General features: G+C 51.5%; 9 protein-coding genes across 9 annotated transcripts in view; all 9 read left to right on the top strand.

Annotated features, from left to right (window-relative positions):
• Nucleotides 1-56: 56 nt before the first annotated feature.
• Nucleotides 57-1,014, top strand: BJY04DRAFT_230226 (SDR family NAD(P)-dependent oxidoreductase; the record flags this gene model as incomplete). Its single annotated transcript, XM_073719240.1, has 3 exons — nt 57-149; nt 199-669; nt 719-1,014. The coding sequence occupies exons 1-3, from the start codon at nt 89-91 to the stop codon at nt 1,012-1,014; spliced, it is 828 nt and encodes a 275-aa protein (XP_073567766.1). The 5' UTR covers nt 57-88.
• A 398-nt stretch (nt 1,015-1,412) lies between these two features.
• BJY04DRAFT_221526 (putative 3-hydroxyisobutyrate dehydrogenase) lies at nt 1,413-2,427 on the top strand (the record flags this gene model as incomplete). The annotated part of the gene is made up of 2 exons (XM_073717155.1): nt 1,413-1,619; nt 1,669-2,427. 2 exons carry the CDS (start codon nt 1,413-1,415, stop codon nt 2,425-2,427), a joined length of 966 nt encoding a protein of 321 aa, XP_073567765.1.
• Nucleotides 2,428-2,699: 272 nt separating this feature from the next.
• On the top strand, nt 2,700-4,722 carry BJY04DRAFT_230224 (cytochrome P450; the record flags this gene model as incomplete). Its single annotated transcript, XM_073719239.1, has 9 exons — nt 2,700-2,898; nt 2,951-3,082; nt 3,142-3,421; nt 3,474-3,539; nt 3,598-3,673; nt 3,731-4,089; nt 4,155-4,239; nt 4,290-4,450; nt 4,508-4,722. The coding sequence occupies 9 exons, from the start codon at nt 2,700-2,702 to the stop codon at nt 4,671-4,673; spliced, it is 1,524 nt and encodes a 507-aa protein (XP_073567764.1). The 3' UTR covers nt 4,674-4,722.
• Nucleotides 4,723-5,110: 388 nt separating this feature from the next.
• Nucleotides 5,111-5,653, top strand: BJY04DRAFT_221524 (CMD-domain-containing protein; the record flags this gene model as incomplete). The annotated part of the gene is made up of 3 exons (XM_073717154.1): nt 5,111-5,244; nt 5,297-5,358; nt 5,415-5,653. The coding sequence occupies 3 exons, from the start codon at nt 5,111-5,113 to the stop codon at nt 5,651-5,653; spliced, it is 435 nt and encodes a 144-aa protein (XP_073567763.1).
• A 370-nt stretch (nt 5,654-6,023) lies between these two features.
• BJY04DRAFT_209533 (putative amidase) lies at nt 6,024-7,734 on the top strand (the record flags this gene model as incomplete). The annotated part of the gene is made up of 3 exons (XM_073714137.1): nt 6,024-6,052; nt 6,104-6,720; nt 6,773-7,734. The coding sequence occupies 3 exons, from the start codon at nt 6,024-6,026 to the stop codon at nt 7,732-7,734; spliced, it is 1,608 nt and encodes a 535-aa protein (XP_073567762.1).
• A 711-nt stretch (nt 7,735-8,445) lies between these two features.
• BJY04DRAFT_221522 (polysaccharide deacetylase family protein) lies at nt 8,446-9,553 on the top strand (the record flags this gene model as incomplete). The annotated part of the gene is made up of 4 exons (XM_073717153.1): nt 8,446-8,551; nt 8,611-8,887; nt 8,945-9,349; nt 9,415-9,553. The coding sequence occupies 4 exons, from the start codon at nt 8,446-8,448 to the stop codon at nt 9,551-9,553; spliced, it is 927 nt and encodes a 308-aa protein (XP_073567761.1).
• A 756-nt stretch (nt 9,554-10,309) lies between these two features.
• BJY04DRAFT_209531 (transmembrane amino acid transporter protein-domain-containing protein) lies at nt 10,310-11,836 on the top strand (the record flags this gene model as incomplete). Its single annotated transcript, XM_073714136.1, has 3 exons — nt 10,310-10,499; nt 10,558-10,987; nt 11,041-11,836. 3 exons carry the CDS (start codon nt 10,310-10,312, stop codon nt 11,834-11,836), a joined length of 1,416 nt encoding a protein of 471 aa, XP_073567760.1.
• Nucleotides 11,837-12,582: 746 nt separating this feature from the next.
• BJY04DRAFT_221520 (transcription factor domain-containing protein) lies at nt 12,583-14,658 on the top strand (the record flags this gene model as incomplete). The annotated part of the gene is made up of 4 exons (XM_073717152.1): nt 12,583-12,832; nt 12,883-13,858; nt 13,927-14,339; nt 14,414-14,658. The coding sequence occupies 4 exons, from the start codon at nt 12,583-12,585 to the stop codon at nt 14,656-14,658; spliced, it is 1,884 nt and encodes a 627-aa protein (XP_073567759.1).
• Nucleotides 14,441-16,411, top strand: part of BJY04DRAFT_196766 (ferric reductase family protein) — a 3,377-nt gene continuing 1,406 nt past the window's right edge. Inside the window, exons 1-5 of the mRNA XM_073712397.1 lie at nt 14,441-15,574; nt 15,621-15,661; nt 15,707-16,015; nt 16,065-16,294; nt 16,350-16,402. Of these exons, the coding sequence (XP_073567758.1) occupies nt 15,146-15,574; nt 15,621-15,661; nt 15,707-16,015; nt 16,065-16,294; nt 16,350-16,402 (1,062 nt within the window). The 5' untranslated portion in view covers nt 14,441-15,145. The remainder of the gene's footprint in view (nt 15,575-15,620; nt 15,662-15,706; nt 16,016-16,064; nt 16,295-16,349; nt 16,403-16,411) is intronic.

Raw genomic sequence — 16,411 nt, 5'->3', positions numbered from 1 at the left:
AATAAATATACAGATAGATATAGAATAGATGTTATCTATCACCCCGCCATGCGTCACCATCATCTCATCCCACTTCTCTACCCCCACCATGGCTTCCACGCAGACTTCCCCCTTCCCAGGAGTAGCACTTATCACTGGGGCAGCGAGAGGTATGCATCCCTATTCTCGTCCGAGATAAGAACTTCACTGACCTAGCAGGCATCGGCGCCGCCATCGCCATCGCCTTCGCAACAGCCGGATGCAAGAAGATTGCAATCACCGATATCCTCGACGAGCAACTCATCGAAATCAAGAAGAAGATAGAAAATGCCGCGCCCAATAAAAACAATCCACCCCATGTCATTACATTTCCCGGAGATATAAGCAAAGAAGACTTCATCGAGGACTTCGTTGACAAAGCGTTCTCAACCTTCGGTCGCTTGGACTATGTCGTCAATTGTGCGGGCGTGATGGCCAAGGAGTTCTCTCGGTCCACTGATCTGACGACCCAGGAGTTTGATTTTATCAATTCGATCAACTACCGAGCGACCTGGCTGATCTCGAGGGCGGCGTTGAAGCGGATGGTTGAGCAAGAGCCTCTGCAGAGTGCAGATTCCTGGAGACAGCCACAGCGAGGCTCGATTGTCAATATCGCGAGTCAGTTGGGGGTTGTTTCGCGGGCGGGTGCTGGTATATACCACTTTTCAACCTTATTCATCCCTCGCTGACAGTATTATAGCCGCATATTGCGCGTCCAAGTCAGCAGTTATCGGGTTGACTAGGGCCGATGCAATTGACTACTCCAAAGACGGGATTAGAGTGAACTGTGTCTGTCCGGGCGTCATTGATACCAACATGACGACAAGCTCACCGGAGGTGGTAGAGGCTATGAAGCCGGCTATTCAGATTGCGCCGATGGACCGGATGGGTGATCCGAGAGAGGTCGCTGATGCAGTGCTCTTCTTGAGCTCCGACAAAGCCTCATTCGTACAGGGACATGCGCTGGTGGTCGATGGGGGGTACGTGATTAACTAAGTTAGTCTATTACCTACTTGCTGGGAGATCGAGAATACTACCCTCTGTTAATCACATCATCGCCGTATAGATCGGAGAAACGTCTTAAAGGAGATGATAATGCTATTGCCTATTGCACATAAGTAAATCTCTGTGCAGAAGACGATCGATGAAGAAGGCAACTTACTCTCCGGATGAGCGATCAATATCGGGCTAATCCCCAAAACTACTCCTTTCGAACTGTCTCCAAATCTCCGCAGTCGCCAAGCAAATTGGGGCGAAGATGCAGGAAATATATCTTGGAAACCAAGGCCTTTATCCCGAGAAGCCTATATGCTGTTATACATCTCCGAGCCCAGAGCTCTCATCACGAACAACAGTATCTAACAGCGCAGTTCCAATACCTGGATTGAAAGGCTATGTCTAACTCAACGATCACCGGCGTAGGATTTATCGGCCTCGGGGCCATGGGAAAGCCCATGGCCGAGCAACTTGCCGCTAAGCTACCGGAAGATGTTAAGCTAGTCGTCTTCGATATCGTCCCTGCGGTCGTCCAGGAACTCGTGGACAGAGATTCCGATCGGGTGATAGCCGGACAGTCGCCGGTAGATGTGGTGCTGCAGTCTGTATGCAATTCCTGGCCTCCTTTTGATCGCTTTACTGAGCGCTCTATAGCAAATTATTTTCTCGATGGTCCCTGAAGGGGCACACGTGAAATCCGTATATCTCGATCCAACGAATGGCGTCTGTTCGAAGCCTCTGGAGGACCGCATCCTGGTCGATTGCTCCACGATTGACGTTGCGACCAGCCTTGCAGTGAAAAAGCATATCATCACCAACCACCCACAAGCAGCATTCTACGACGCACCAGTAAGCGGCGGGGTAATCGGCGCAGAGAAGGGAGCGATAGCTTTTTTCCTTGGTTGCTCGAAGCAGGATCCGAATCTGCCCAAGTTGACCGAGTTACTCCATCTAATGGGAAAGGAGGTGATTCCCTGCGGTGCGCCATCGCTTGGTCTCTGCGCCAAACTTAGCAACAATTACCTCTCTGGTCTGATTGCGATCGCAGGCTCAGAGGCGCTGATTATGGGCATGAAAGCGGGTCTCGATCCTAGAGTTCTATCAAGCGTTTTTGCTGCTGGCACTGGGCAGAATACGATTATCGACCGATTTAATCCCTGCCCGGGTGTTGCGCCGGAGGCTCCGTCTACCAGGGGATACAAGGGAGGATTCAAAGTGCAACTGATGAAGAAGGACTTTTCGTTGGCGGTCGCGATGGCTGAGCAGCAGGGGACACGGTTGGCGCTCGGTCAGGCTGGGCTGCAGACTTATCAGGACGCTGCTGACAATCCTTCCTGTCGGGACTTGGATTCTCGGGTCGTTTTTCGACACCTGGGGGGAGACGAGAATTGGAAAGGGATGTTCAATAGGTAGACAGCTTCGCGGGGCAATCAAGATCATCGCGGTCCGAAATGCAATCCGGATTCGCTCGCTGTTTGCGTACATCAGTTTGCTTCGAGACCTCATGTACATCAGCCGTGGGCTATGCATCCCATAGGTGACAGTGCGACCTGGCTTGCATATTATGCGGTTGGGGTTAGAATTGTCAAGGACGCGCACCGCTTGAGTTCGTTCATTATGTCCCTCTCGCCCCCATTTTATCCCAGCCAGCCACATCTTCTTCCTTTACACACACAACATAAACAATGGCTGTACTTCCTGTTATCGGCCTAGCCATTCTTCTTTACAATATAGGGCTCGTCATATACCGCTTGTGCTTATCGCCCCTAGCCAAGTTTCCTGGACCAAAGCTCGCCGCCGCAACAGGATGGTACGAATTCTACTTTGACTACTGGAAGAATGGGAACTATCTTTGGGAAGTCGACCGCCTGCATGATATCTACGGTACTGTTTCCATACTACCGAACGTGAATTCACAACAATCTCACGCTCCCAGGCCCGATCATTCGCATTAACCCCCACGAGCTCTCCATCCGCGACTCCTCCTTTTATAATGAGATCTATGTGACGGGAAACAAGCGCCGTACCGAGCATTATGATTTCCTTGGGAGAGGGCTGAGATTCGACGGTCAGTGATTCAAGTCAACCCCTCGGATCTGGCCAAACACTTACAGGTCTTGGATCTAGGAGCTCACGGAATCACTGTCGACCACGACCTACACGCCAAGCGACGAGGGCCAATTGAATCATTCTTCACACGCCCAAATATTGATACCATGAAGCCGCTGATTGCAGAGCGCGCTCAGACGTTCGAGCGACACCTGCGGGCCCTCGAGGGAACGGGGGCTGTGATTCGGCTCGACCATGCTATTACCGGCTTCACAGGTGGCATCATTTCGAGCATCTGTGTGGACCAGACGGCTGAGGCGAAAGAGTTTCAAGATGATCCCGAATTCGGCGCTACATGGTACGCAAGTCTGGAGTAATTGACCTTCGTCCTGAGCTGAGATCCTGTACAGGTACACCTTGTTCCAGTTGGGGATGCGCGCCATTCCGCTTGCTACAGCATTTCCACACATCATTCCGTCCGTCCACCTTGCGTATATCTTTCCATGAGACGTTCGTGGCTAACACTCCCACCAGGCTGGCGACTTTGGTTCCTGAAAGCCTTGTTGCGTGGGCTTATCCGAAAGGACAGGTCTATGTAAAGTTCAGAAAGGTACATATTGTAGAATAAGATGCTTGCTATGAGATAGACCTAACGATAGCCGCTTAGATGGCTGAGAACAGCATCCAGCAAATCTTCGCAGACCACGAGAAATCTAGCAGCAAGAACTCTGCGAAACCTGTCCCAGGCTCGTTCTTCCATCACATCGCCTCAAGCAACATGCCGGAGTCCGAGAGGACGCCGGACCGTCTAGCAAGCGAAGCTCAGTTGCTACTCGGTGGCGGAACAACATCAACTTCAGCCACCATTGGCTTCGCCGCATTTCACATCCTTGACCGTCCTGAGATACGGAGGCGCATTCGTGCTGAACTTGAACAGCCCATGGGCGACTGGCCTCACAAGGTTCCGGATTTTGCCGACCTTCAGAAACTCCCCTATCTCCAAGCCATTATCAAGGAAAGCCTGCGGTAGGTACCAGCGATTCACGCTGCTCAAGCGTAATGGGATGCTAACGATTGTCTGTGCCGCATAGGATGAGTTGTCCAATCATACACCGTCTAGCGCGAGTCTCACCAGATGTCCCCATCCAATATAAGAACTATACTATTCCACCCGGGGTGAGTTCACCTAGTAACAACCCTGGTCAGCTCCGGCTCACTGAATACAGGTTCCCGTCTCCATGTGTGTATATTACATGCACTACGACGCCAAAGTCTTCCCTGAGCCACACAAGTTCATCCCCGAGCGCTGGCTCGGCGAGATCGACCCAGCTATGTCACAGAGCTTTGTTCCCTTCACTCGCGGGTCACGGAACTGCTTAGGCCAGAAGTACGTACATCTTTTATCTTCTAGCCAAGAGTGTGTCTAACCTTTTAAACCACAAAGCCTTGCAATGGCGGAAATTAACCTCTGTCTTGGGGTTTTGTTTCGCCCCGGTGGGCCGGATCTTGAGCTCTTCGAGACGGATGAGACTGCTGTCAAGCCGGCCCATGATTTTGTCGGCGGTGTTCCAAAGCTGGGTACAAAGGGGCTAAGGGTCCTGGTTCGGTGAAACAACAGATAACCAGGTATGGTGGTAGTTTATTCATTATTATACTGCCGGCAAAGATGGGTGGGCGCGAAGGGTGCTCTGAGCAGATCGGGTTCAGTACACCCTGTACATTGCCTTTCCCCGTTTAGCCACACTAAATCAATGATACTCGATATTTTTGGGGTAATGATATCTAGATACGCTTGAATAAAGCAGACTGCTGGCCGAGGGGCTCGGCTATATGCGAAGTAGCCTTTATACTCTCGCCCCGTTGGAGTTGTCGTCCTTGGCTCTGGTCTATCTCAGCTCGGATTGGCCTGGAGGATGGCTACATCGCTCTTGGAGTGCTTTCATATGACGCCGATAAACCATACATTACCCCATTTCCCACTTCACGTATCCTGCCTACAAGGTAGTTATACCAGTTCACTTTGTAACTCTATCCTCCATCATTTGCAATGTCCACCAGCCAGGATCTCTTCGAGCAAGGCCTCAAGAACCGCCGCGAAGTGGTTGGCAACGCTTATGTTGATGCTGCGCTGAAGAATGGGTCTAGCGAATTTGCCTACCCCGGCCAGCAACTTGTCACTGAGTACGCCACATTTCCCTTTCTCTTTGTCTGCTACGTTAACTTATAATTTTAGATGGTGCTGGGGAAATATATGGTCCCGCCCTGGACTTGAGCGCAAACAGCGTTCACTGTTAAGTATGTACCCAACCGTTGACTCGTGACATGTTTGGAGCCAATTTGACCGTTCACAGATCTCGGTATGCTCATCGCTTTAAAGAGTTGGCCTGAATTTGGTGTCCATGTGCGGGGGGCAATCAATAATGGCCTCACTGAAGAAGAAGTTCGGGAGGCTGTGTTGCACGCAACCATCTATTGTGGCGTACCTGCTGGCGTCGAGGCTATGAAGGTTGCAGATAGAACAATCAATGATATGGTCGAGAAGGGCGAGCATAAGAGGGAATTGGCCACCAAGTCGCCTTCGCTGAACTAGATTTCCACTCAGTATCGGATGCTATATTCATCTCGGTGTTTCTTACGTTATGCCATGGCATCCCCAGCTTATCCACAGTACACTCAGCCTGAGTTAAAGACCCTCAATCGATAATGTGTGCTATAATGAGCGGAAATCACGAAAATGGATTGGTAATCCAAATGGAATGGAGTTGGAGATGCGAAGAATTGGAGAACAATTGCCACTTGCTGTTTCAGGCCATTTCCCCAAGCACCCCCAAATCCATAATGGCCTCGGCTAACTGGGCATGCGCGCCTCAAAGTACACGCGTACGAGTAGCTAAATCATAGATGATGACCGTTGTTTGAATCTAAATGCGTTCACCAACGTAACCACATCAATCCTCGCCATGTCGGTCCATTTCACCTCAATATCTCCGTAAGTGCCTTAATTAAAGACTCCGCAGATAAATTCCTAACGCCAGTTTAGAGATAACCCAATCCGAGATGGGGCAGTCCAGTCACTCCTAGCAGGCATCAAGGTGGAAGCCCGCCCAGAAGACCTCGAAGATTTCCATACTCTATTAGCAGCAGTCCACGACTGTGCAGAATTCGTGGACAGCCTACCTGATTATCAGCCTCGCTGCGACAGATTCCCCCGTCATGACGTTCACCGGGCTCTAGCAGAGGAGCAAGTTCTAGGTCACGCATGGGCGCACCGTTGCGTTATACGAGGGGCTGAAAGCGGTGGCACACTCGCCGGAAAAACAGTCTCGGTGAAGGACAACATTGCTGTGGAAGGAGTCCCCCAGCTATATGGCACCGACGCGTTTCCCCCATGGACACCTACAAGCGACGCTACGATAGTGAGGCGTGTTTTGGAGAACGGAGCCACTATCTTGGGCACGTCGACCTGCGAAAATCTATGTCATTCTACCTCGTCGTTTACAAACGCGCAGGGCTCGGTCGACAACCCGTACGCACCAGGATATTCGGCTGGAGGAAGTACTTCAGGTGGAGCTGCGCTTGTGGGAGCGGGTTTCGTTGATATCACCCTCGGCGCTGACCAAGGAGGGAGCATACGAGTTCCTTCATCCTTGTGTGGATGTAAGATGTCAGACTCTTCCATGTGATGCTCAACGCTAAAAATTGTCTACAGGCGTCGGTCTCAAACCTACCCACGGACTAGTCCCATATAGCGGGATATCCAGTGGTGATGCGTTGAATGACCATGCTGGTCCAATCACTAGGTCTGTCTATGACGCTGCTCTGGTCCTGGATGCGATCTGTGGTTACGATGGGATGGATGATCGGGGTCTAGCTGCGCCAATGCCAGGATCAACACGGTTTGCTGCTTCCCTCGCAGAGTCTCCAGGTTCGTTGGACGGGATCAGAATCGGGCTCCTCAAAGAAGGGTTTGACCGCCCTGGGATAGACCCTGATGTTTGCAAGTCTGTTCGCTACGCAGCCGAGCAGTATGGTAGACTGGGAGCGACAGTAGAGGAGGTGTCAGTCCCAGATCACCTTCTCGGGCCGCATGTCTGGACCATCCAGCAGCGTATCGCCGGGGCAATGAATCTGCTCGGCACCGCACATGGCAGACAAGGCCTACAGCCCACAGGCCTCGAGCTTGCACGGCTGCCTTGGACCTCGGAGTCATTCCAGAAATGCTTCCCCTCCACGCAAAACGTCATCATCAACGGGCTATACCTTACCTCTCAGTTTCCGGGGCTTTACTACAAAACCATAAACATTGCGCGTCGCCTACGAGACGCTTTTGAGGCTGTTTTTGGCGAGTACGACGTCCTCATCATGCCCACCACGCCTACCGTCGCGCCTCCTCACGGTAAGCGGAGCACCCCTCTGGAGTCACTGAGACCGAGCATGGGTTTGACGATGAATACGGCAATCTTCAATATCACGGGGCAGCCTGCCATTTCAATCCCTGTGGGCTTTGCTCCCTCTATCTTTGACCGGTCTGTTAGGCTTCCCGTTGGGATGCAAATTGTCAGCGGGATAGGGAGCGACGATAAAGTCTTGCAGGTGGCTCATGCCTGGGAATCTACTTTCGACTGGCAAGCGAAGCAGGCTCCGCGACGGGGGCCGACTTCTGTACTGTGATACCGGCCTTTTCACATTAGTAGCATATTCCAATGAAAATGAATTAGGATTACCTGAAGACCTATATTTGCGCGGAATTAAATCTTCCAATAGATGAATCTATCTGGCCCCGTACGGATATGACATTCCATGTCACAAGGTGCTTAAGATGATTATACAATGTATAGGAACGAGCTGATGGATATCACTGAGCAACTCGCCCTAAACAGAATAAAGCGGAGTACACAAGGCTCAGCTCCTGATACGAGTGGCTTCTGGGCACATCTCTTCAATGTCTGATGTACCCGCAGACGGCTTGTAGAGCAGCGCTGTAGTACCATTCTCGCCGCTGGAGTAGATAATGTCATAGAATCTCCTTATCATATCCGCCCAGTTTACGCAGGTATTATCAGCGCCATTGGGTGGGGATCGTAGTTGGAGAGAGAGCCCTAGAAGGGAAAGGCACTCCAACATACCGACTCCACTCCCACCACGTCGTCCCAATCTCCAGGAGAAAATTGAGACAAGGCAAGGTCTATCATATTGAATCTCTTTACGCAACGGCTACAGTCATTGTCTTCCCCGCAAATACGCTCGTGCCTCGTGTCTATCAACCTCCGCGCTGTATATCTATCTTCCCCTGGCTCACAATTACATCCCCAACCTTCTAATTCAATTACTGTCACGGTTTCTGTCACCTCTTCCCTGATCCTGATTTCACCGCCGTACAAGATGGGCAAAAAGCGCGTGCTGATTTCTTATGCCGTCGATGTCGATGCCGTCTCTGGATGGCTCGGTTCCTATGGCGGGGAAGACTCCCCCAACGACATCAGCCGGGGTAAGACAGCCCTCTTTGTGCTCTCCGCAGTTCAGGATATTGAACATACATTTCAACAGGTATCTTCGCAGGGACGGTGGGAACGGAGCGCTGTCTGAAGCTCTTTGCCAAATACGACATCAAGACCACATGGTTCATTCCGGGCCACTCCTTGGAAACCTTTCCTGAGGAAATGGCTGCGGTACGTGATGCGGGGCATGAGATTGGCCTCCACGGTTACTCTCATGAAAATCCCGTGGATATGACAATTGAGCAGCAGAGGGATGTTCTTGATAAGACTTTCCGCCTGTTGACGGAGTTTGCAGGGAAACCTCCCAGAGGGAGTGTGGCCCCATGGTAGGAGCATTTAATACTACCTACAAATCTGCCCGATGATTCTGACGATCTGTCTAGGTGGGAAACAAGCGCCGAAGGAGCACAGCTGCTCCTCGACTCCGGAATCGAATATGACCACAGTCTAAGCCACCATGATTGTCAAGCGTACTACCTCCGCACAGGTGATACGTGGACTAAAATTGACTACAAGAAAAAGGCCGAGGAGTGGATGAAGCCCCTGGTCAAAGGTAAAGTAACAGGGCTTGTTGAGATTCCCGGTAGTTGGTACCTGGATGATCTGCCGCCAATGATGTTCATCAAGGATGCCGCCAACAGCCATGGGTTTGTAAACCCTCGCGATGTGGAGGACCTGTGGAGGGATCAGTTTGATTATTTCTACCGCGAATACGACGAGTTCATCTTCCCCATCTCGATTCATCCGGATGTGTCAGGGCGGCCACAGGTCGTGCTGATGCATGAAAGGTCGGTCTATGATCATGATTCCAGGTGGAAATGAGAATATAAGCAATGAGCTAACTAAGCCATAGGCTGATTGAATACTTCAAATCTCACGAGGGCGTGGAGTTTGTGACTATGGAGGCGATATGCGACGAATTCAAGGCAAAGAGCCCACCTCCTGCCGGGGCTGCTCTTCCCTCCAAGACCCCTCCGCCCCCTCGCACCTGATTCTCTCCCTTGTGTACTTAGTCTATTATACTGAATACTTGCATTAAGCCGTTTCTTTCCTGTCACCCAAGGTAGAACTCCGTAGGTAGTTTAAGATCGGGTTGCTGACGATTTATGATCCCTCATCCCTTTCAGATAGAAAACATCAATCAAGGATTCTGTGCTTTCTTGCCCTGACTTTCCATCCCCGCGACAATATTCGCAACCCCCATCTGGCATCAGATCTTGTAGTCCAAGTCCCGTGCCACAGCGCCTGTTGTATCTATATCCACCCTCCCCGGGGGCAGTGGTCTGCTATTGGGTTTGTCTTTGAGATTTGAAAACTACTCGGACTCCTTATCGCATATTTCTAGCTCTGATGACTCGACGCACAGCCGATGGGGTCCTCTTCCTGAGGGATACTTTTGCTGTGGAGATGTACCCCAACAGTGAAATCCTAAAAGAATGCTGCTCCAACGCGTATCAAGCTCCCTTCTTATCTCAAACCAGCCGCATCCTGCGGAACCTGGGGTTATCTTTTGTGGGGGCAGTGGGGTTGTGTGATATGCAATTGATTCTTGTTACCAGTTCGTCACTGTGCCAGTAGATCTTGGACCATGACCAAGGGCAAAGATTAACCCATATAGCCGGGGCCGTGATAACGGATTAGCTCGGCAGATATATAGCAGACTACATTCACTCCTGGGCTCTTTTCCGCCATATACTAAGTTCTCTAGTCCATTCTACTACATCCTATCAGTCTGCCTTGTTGACTCAATGTCGACAGATCACCCAGACAAGAAAATTCAGCACCTTGCTGGAGACAATGCTGCGTATGATGATGCTACTGGAGTTGAACTTGGCAGCGCATCGCCAGTCGACCGGGCCGGTGAAGTCTTTGGTGGAGATGGAGACATTGACTTCAAGACTGTGGGTTGGATACACGCCTCCATGATCTTCCTGAAGGGTTTGTACCCCTTGTATTCAATGGCCCTTTGCCTATCTCTGACCTCTCACTGTCACAGTTATCTTTGCAACCGGGGTGCTTTCTATTCCCTCCGTCATGTTCGACCTTGGCGCCGTTCCTGGTTCAATTGTCCTCGTGGCATTTACCACTCTCAATGGATACGGGGCAGTCGTTCAGGGCAATTTCCGAAACCGCCACCCTAGCTGCCATTCCATTGCAGATATGGCCGGCGTTGTCGGTGGAGTTCCCCTCCAAGAGCTTACCGGCTTTCTGTTCATCGCTAGCCATGTCATTACTGCTGCGTCGGGCGTTATTGGAGTGTCGGCGGCAATCAATGCTCTCTCCACCCACGCTGCATGCACTGTATGGTGGTCATTTCTTGCCACCGTCGTCATCTTTCTTTGCGCAAGCGTACGGAAATTCTCCCATATCAGTTGGTTGAGCTGGGTTGGTTTTTTCAGTGTGCTAGTTGCAATCCTGGTGGTGGTGTAAGCTATCCCTCGCCTAGTCGTGCTCGTCTGGAGATATTAACAAGTCCCAGCATCGGCGTTACGCTGCGAGATCGCCCGGCAGCAGCACCAGCCAGTGGAGACTTTGACTTTGGGTTCAATATCATCGGAAGCCCGTCGTTCGCCGCCGGTATCACCGCCACAGTTACCATGTTTGTCTCGTCGGCCGCGACATCGGCCTTTCTCCCTGTGATTGCGGAGATGAAGCAGCCAAAAGACTATAACAAGGCTGTGTACCTCTGCATGGGGTTTGTTGCAGCTTCATATCTGAGCTTTACCGTGGTAATGTACTACTATTGCGGTCGATGGATTGCATCACCGTCACTGGGCAGTGCAGGCCCTTTACTGAAGAAAGTTTCCTACGGCATTGCGTTCCCGGGCCTGATTGTCAGCGGATGCCTGTACGTTCATGTCGCCGCCAAATACCTCTTCGTCCGCATCCTACGCAACTCGGAGCATTTGCAGAAAAATTCAATCGTCCACTGGGGAACTTGGATTACCTGTACTCTGAGCTGTTCGGTGGTAGCCTTTATCCTTGCCTCGGCGATTCCAATCTTCAACTATATCCTGGCCCTGGTGGGAAGTCTTTGCTTTGCGCCGCTTACCATCAGCCTACCGGCTCTATTATGGGTCTACGATCACCAGGATGCTTGGAAGCATGGATTACGGGGGAAAGGGATGGTGTTCTTCCATTTGTTTCTGATTGGACTGGGCCTGTTTATGACGGTCAGCGGGGCATATAGTGTGGTGGTGCAGATCAAGGAGGCGTATGCGCAGGGCAAGATCGACTCTGCGTTTTCGTGCGCAGATAACAGTGGAACGGTGTAGATTGGATGGATTGTATGTAGTTAAGTTTTGATAGCATCAGCTCCTAAATCCTATTGCAAAGTCACGTGAAAACGGCGTGACACCCCCCCGCTTCCCAACGCGGAAGTTCTCCAACCTCCAACCTCCAACCTCTGGTTGCCCAACGTCAGCACCACCATCACTACGACAATAATGTCCTCCAACTCATCACCTCGCCCCCGTCGGGCCAAGCAAGGCACCTGCACCCATTGCGGTCGCACCTTCAGGCGTAGGGAGCATCTAGAACGCCATCAGCGGACACGTAAGAACCCCCTACTCCACAGGGCTAGTCAATCGTCTTAATTAGCTTTTTAGACACCAAAGAAAAACCTTTTACCTGTGATTGTGGCGCAAGCTTTACTCGTCGTGATCTACTCACCCGACACTCGCGATTAGCACATCCAGAGTCTATTGTACCTGCAGGATCAGGGGTAGACGCCACCACTTCCTCCCCTGCAGACTCTAGTCGTCCTGCAAAATCCGATCCATTTGTATTCTATGTTCCACCAGAGACTTCACAACATGCCGCTGCAGCGCCGACACCCTCACGAGCCGGGGACACTACGCTCCCCGACTCGACGAATCATGCTGACCCGCATATTCATCCTGCCATATCAACTGGATCGGAGCATATCCATCTCCCGCCTCCTATGCCGGAGATACGTTGGTTACCTCTTTACCCAGAATGGTTGAAACAAATCTAATGCATTTCAGAGCATGCCCTCCAAATGTCCCCAGACGAACTGTACCCTTTCGACGAATTCACGAACTTTCTAGATCTCATAGGCATGCCGCCAGAATGGGCGCCCGTTGGGTTCGAAATAGCTAGCGATTCAGCTGAGGATAGTTCTCGTATACTCAATCATGCCGAGTCAGACACGCTCGTAGAAGATACCACTCGTGAAGACTCGCCTTTCCAGGCCTGGCTCCCATCCGTTCCTCCGAACGAGCAAAGCATCAACAGTTTTAACGAGCTGGGTAAGTCCATTGGTCCTCCGCCGGTTGTACCTCTCTCACACGTGACCCAGCCCATCACCCTCGTCCTGATAAGCCAACCCCTCTTCGCGTCGACGTGAACGATCGCATCTGTATAATGACGAAACTTACTGCATACCATAGCACCATTCCCAACTTCTCCTTACCTTCGCGGCATACGCTGTCACGCTATCTTCTTGCCTTCTTCGAAGGCTTCCACAAGCACATGCTTTTCTTGCATATTCCGACCTTTCGACTCACCGACCACTCTCCAGAGCTCATTCTTGCGATCATGGCCGCAGGTGCACAGTATCGCTTTGAATACCAGAACGCAGCAAGGTTCTTCCACGCGTCAAAGGCCATTGTATCGCAGTGCCTGCAAGCTGATATGCAAATGCCCGAAGCATCCCTTGTTGATAACGGGCTATTACCAATGAATACCGCGTCAAGCGTGGTGGATGAAACGGAGACTATTCGCTGCTTACTTATTTTGATGGGTTTCGCGGCATGGCAGGATACCACAATGCTTCGAGACGCCTTCCAGCTTAGGAACCTTCTGATCCAGACCCTTCGGCGCGCAGGTCTAGAAGACACCGCCCTAGGTTCATCACCAGAAACTCTTGGCTGGGCCCGCTGGGTCCAACAGGAAGAATGCCGTCGGGCGAAACTTGCGGCGTTTGCTTTTGTTGACATGTATAGTATCGCGTACAATCACTATCCATCCATCCGCAACCATGAGGTGAAGCTCCTTCTTCCATGCCAGACAAAGATTTGGAATGCGCCCAACGCCGCTGAATGGTTGGCGTCCATCAAGGCTGCTGGCCAAGAACAATGTACCTATCACGGCGCCCTATCACAACTACTGCAGGGATCCAACACTTCAGCCCTACTAAGCCCGATGCCCTCTCCATTAGGGAACTATTACTTACTCCATGGATTGATCCAACGCATCCACATCATTCGAGAACTGGCCTTGGACTTGGGAAATCAGTCCTCGGATCTTCCTGAAGACGAATTGAATAGACTAGAGTTCGTGCACTACAGACTGCATTGCTGACATGCGTCCTTACTGACGAGAATTTGAATTCTTTGTACAGACGTGCCTTGCGATCCTGGACAACGATGTGGCAGCAGGCCCCGGAGTCTAGCATCGATCCTGCAAACGAGAACGGCCCGATTCCTTTCACGTCGAGCTCGATGCTGGGATTGGCATACGTTCGTCTGACTCTGAACTTGGGTCCCTTCCGGCATCTTGAAACACGAGATCCTTCCAGTATTGCCGCTGCTCTTGCTCAGTCTCCGCCGGTAAAGCGGAGCGGACGTATGATCTCGGCTCTCATCTACGCCATTCATTCATTCAGCATTCCAGTGCGCCTTGGTATCGACTATGTCGCCCGCAGCCAGGCATTCTTCTGGAGCGTTCGCCACGCAATATCCAGTTTTGAGTGTGTTGTGCTCCTCAGTAAATGGCTCTTTGCTCTGGAAGTGGCAAGCGAGCCCAGATTAAGTGGTGAGTTACACCCCTGAGACTCTCTGCTCCTCCGACAATCTGCGTGTTCGATACTGACCATCTAACATGAGCAGCAAACGAAAAGCGCGTCCTCCGGTGGGCGACTCAAGTTGTTGAGGAAGCGTACGACTCGATGGATCTGTATGAAGATACCAGGGTGCCGCGGCGGACCCCGGGAGACCTTGGACTGGGGGTGCTTGAAATATGGTCTCGTTTCTTCCAGCACAACTCCCAATGGCGATTCATCAACACGCTTGGCGAGGCTCTGGCTAAATACGGGGCTCATCTGAAATCTCTTTTGAGGGCTCGCTCATCGTAGCCCATATTGACGCCTTCCCTAGTCAGGCTTAGTGCTAGTCGGAGTACCCCGTGACCCTGCTTGAGTCAGAAGCCCACCGCAAGGGGAAGGTGGACCCCCCGAGATCCAATCACAGGCTGGTAGCCTCGTATCTGATGTGATTTGATCAGATTAGATCCCGGATGACCAGCTTCCGAAGCGTCTCCAACTCTTTTGACTCTTTTGCCTCGCACCGTGCGATCTGATAATCTCTGTTGCTCCTCTTCCAGCCCCTCTCCCTCTCAACCCTCTCTTACCACACGCTGTGGCACTTTCTCGTACATAATCGACTCACCTACGTCCCAACCAGCCCAGTCAGCCTCCGAAAACCCCGTCATCCGGTGGGTCTTCAACGTGTGTAATCCCGGACAGTGTCGGGCCAGTGCGAGACCTCAGTCCCTCCGCCATGCCCGGAGACTCGGTGCCTCTGTCTTGATCCTTCCACCCCACCAGCCCAACAAAACCCAGCATGCGTCCTCTCGGCTCGCTGGCGCTTCTCTTCTTCATCACTGGAGCATTGTCAAAGGTCCTCCCTGTCGACGAGCGGTGTGTCACCGCCGTGTATACGGCCTACACCTACATAACCTTCGCCGGACGGTATTCGAGAAAGTACCTCGAAGCACGATGCGAAAATCCGCTACAGGTCACATCTATATACGCTTCGTCAGACATCCACTGCCAGCCGCACGAACGATCTATTGGTCTCTCACAACTAGAGGGTGTATGTAGAGATGCGGGTCTGGAGCTGATCCCGAGGGAGGAGCTGGCCGAGAATCTCACGGAGGATGCCCTCAAACTGATGCACAAAGTGGATTACCTTGAGCTATCAGGGGGCGATGTGATGGATAAACCTGTTCTGCTGACACCGGAACATTATCGGCGCGTTTTCCTGACTCTGGTGAGCCTCGTTTCAGTAATAATCGATGAAATCTAACCCGTGTTAGGATATCTGGGCGTTTGAGATGTGGACACACTATACATATGGGTATGAGCGATTCGCGCCGGTTCTTGCACAGCTAACTCTGCGCAGATACCTCAGCTATTTATACTGGGGCTGCATACTTTTGATAGGAACTCTGTACCGCGCCATCGATCACTTTGTCTTTTCCAAACACCACACCCCATCACAACACTCTGCACAATCCCACCTACCCTTTCGCCGCATATATCATTGGTTCCAGACTCATTTCCTTGTCGCTACCACCATACCCTCCGAAGGAAGAGAATTCTTCTGGTGGACGTTTTCGAACCGGACTGAAGCTCTCGCCACCATAGGCTTCTGGATACTTAGCATTGTTACGACTTTTATCGGATATCGGCTGTCAACAGAGAATATATAGTGGGTGGTTCATGCCCGACCTGTCATTCACGGCTAACATCTGTTCTAGCTGGCCGGACTACTTTTCTCAAGCCGCTCGATACGCCGCTGATCGGACAGGAATCGTATCATTTGCCAATCTCCCGCTGCTGTGGCTCTTTGCAGGGCGCAATAACATCTGCGCCTGGGCGACCGGATGGAACTTTGCTACTTTCAACGTCTTCCATCGGCATGTGGCTTGGATAGCTACTATTCAGGCTGTTGCTCATACCGTGCTCTACTTGATTTTGTTCTTTCAAAGTCCGTCCCTCTTCTGGTACTTCTGCTTCAAACCAGCACTGACGTTCGTACCCAGATGCCAATCCGTGGAAGAGTCTGTCAAAGCCGTACTTGTTATGGGGCACACTTGTAATCCCC

The sequence above is a fragment of the Aspergillus karnatakaensis genome (genome assembly GCF_047715665.1).
Source record: "Aspergillus karnatakaensis strain CBS 102800 unplaced genomic scaffold BJY04scaffold_50, whole genome shotgun sequence".
NCBI classification, from domain to species: domain Eukaryota; kingdom Fungi; phylum Ascomycota; class Eurotiomycetes; order Eurotiales; family Aspergillaceae; genus Aspergillus; species Aspergillus karnatakaensis.
This window is presented reverse-complemented; position numbering and strand designations above follow the sequence as displayed.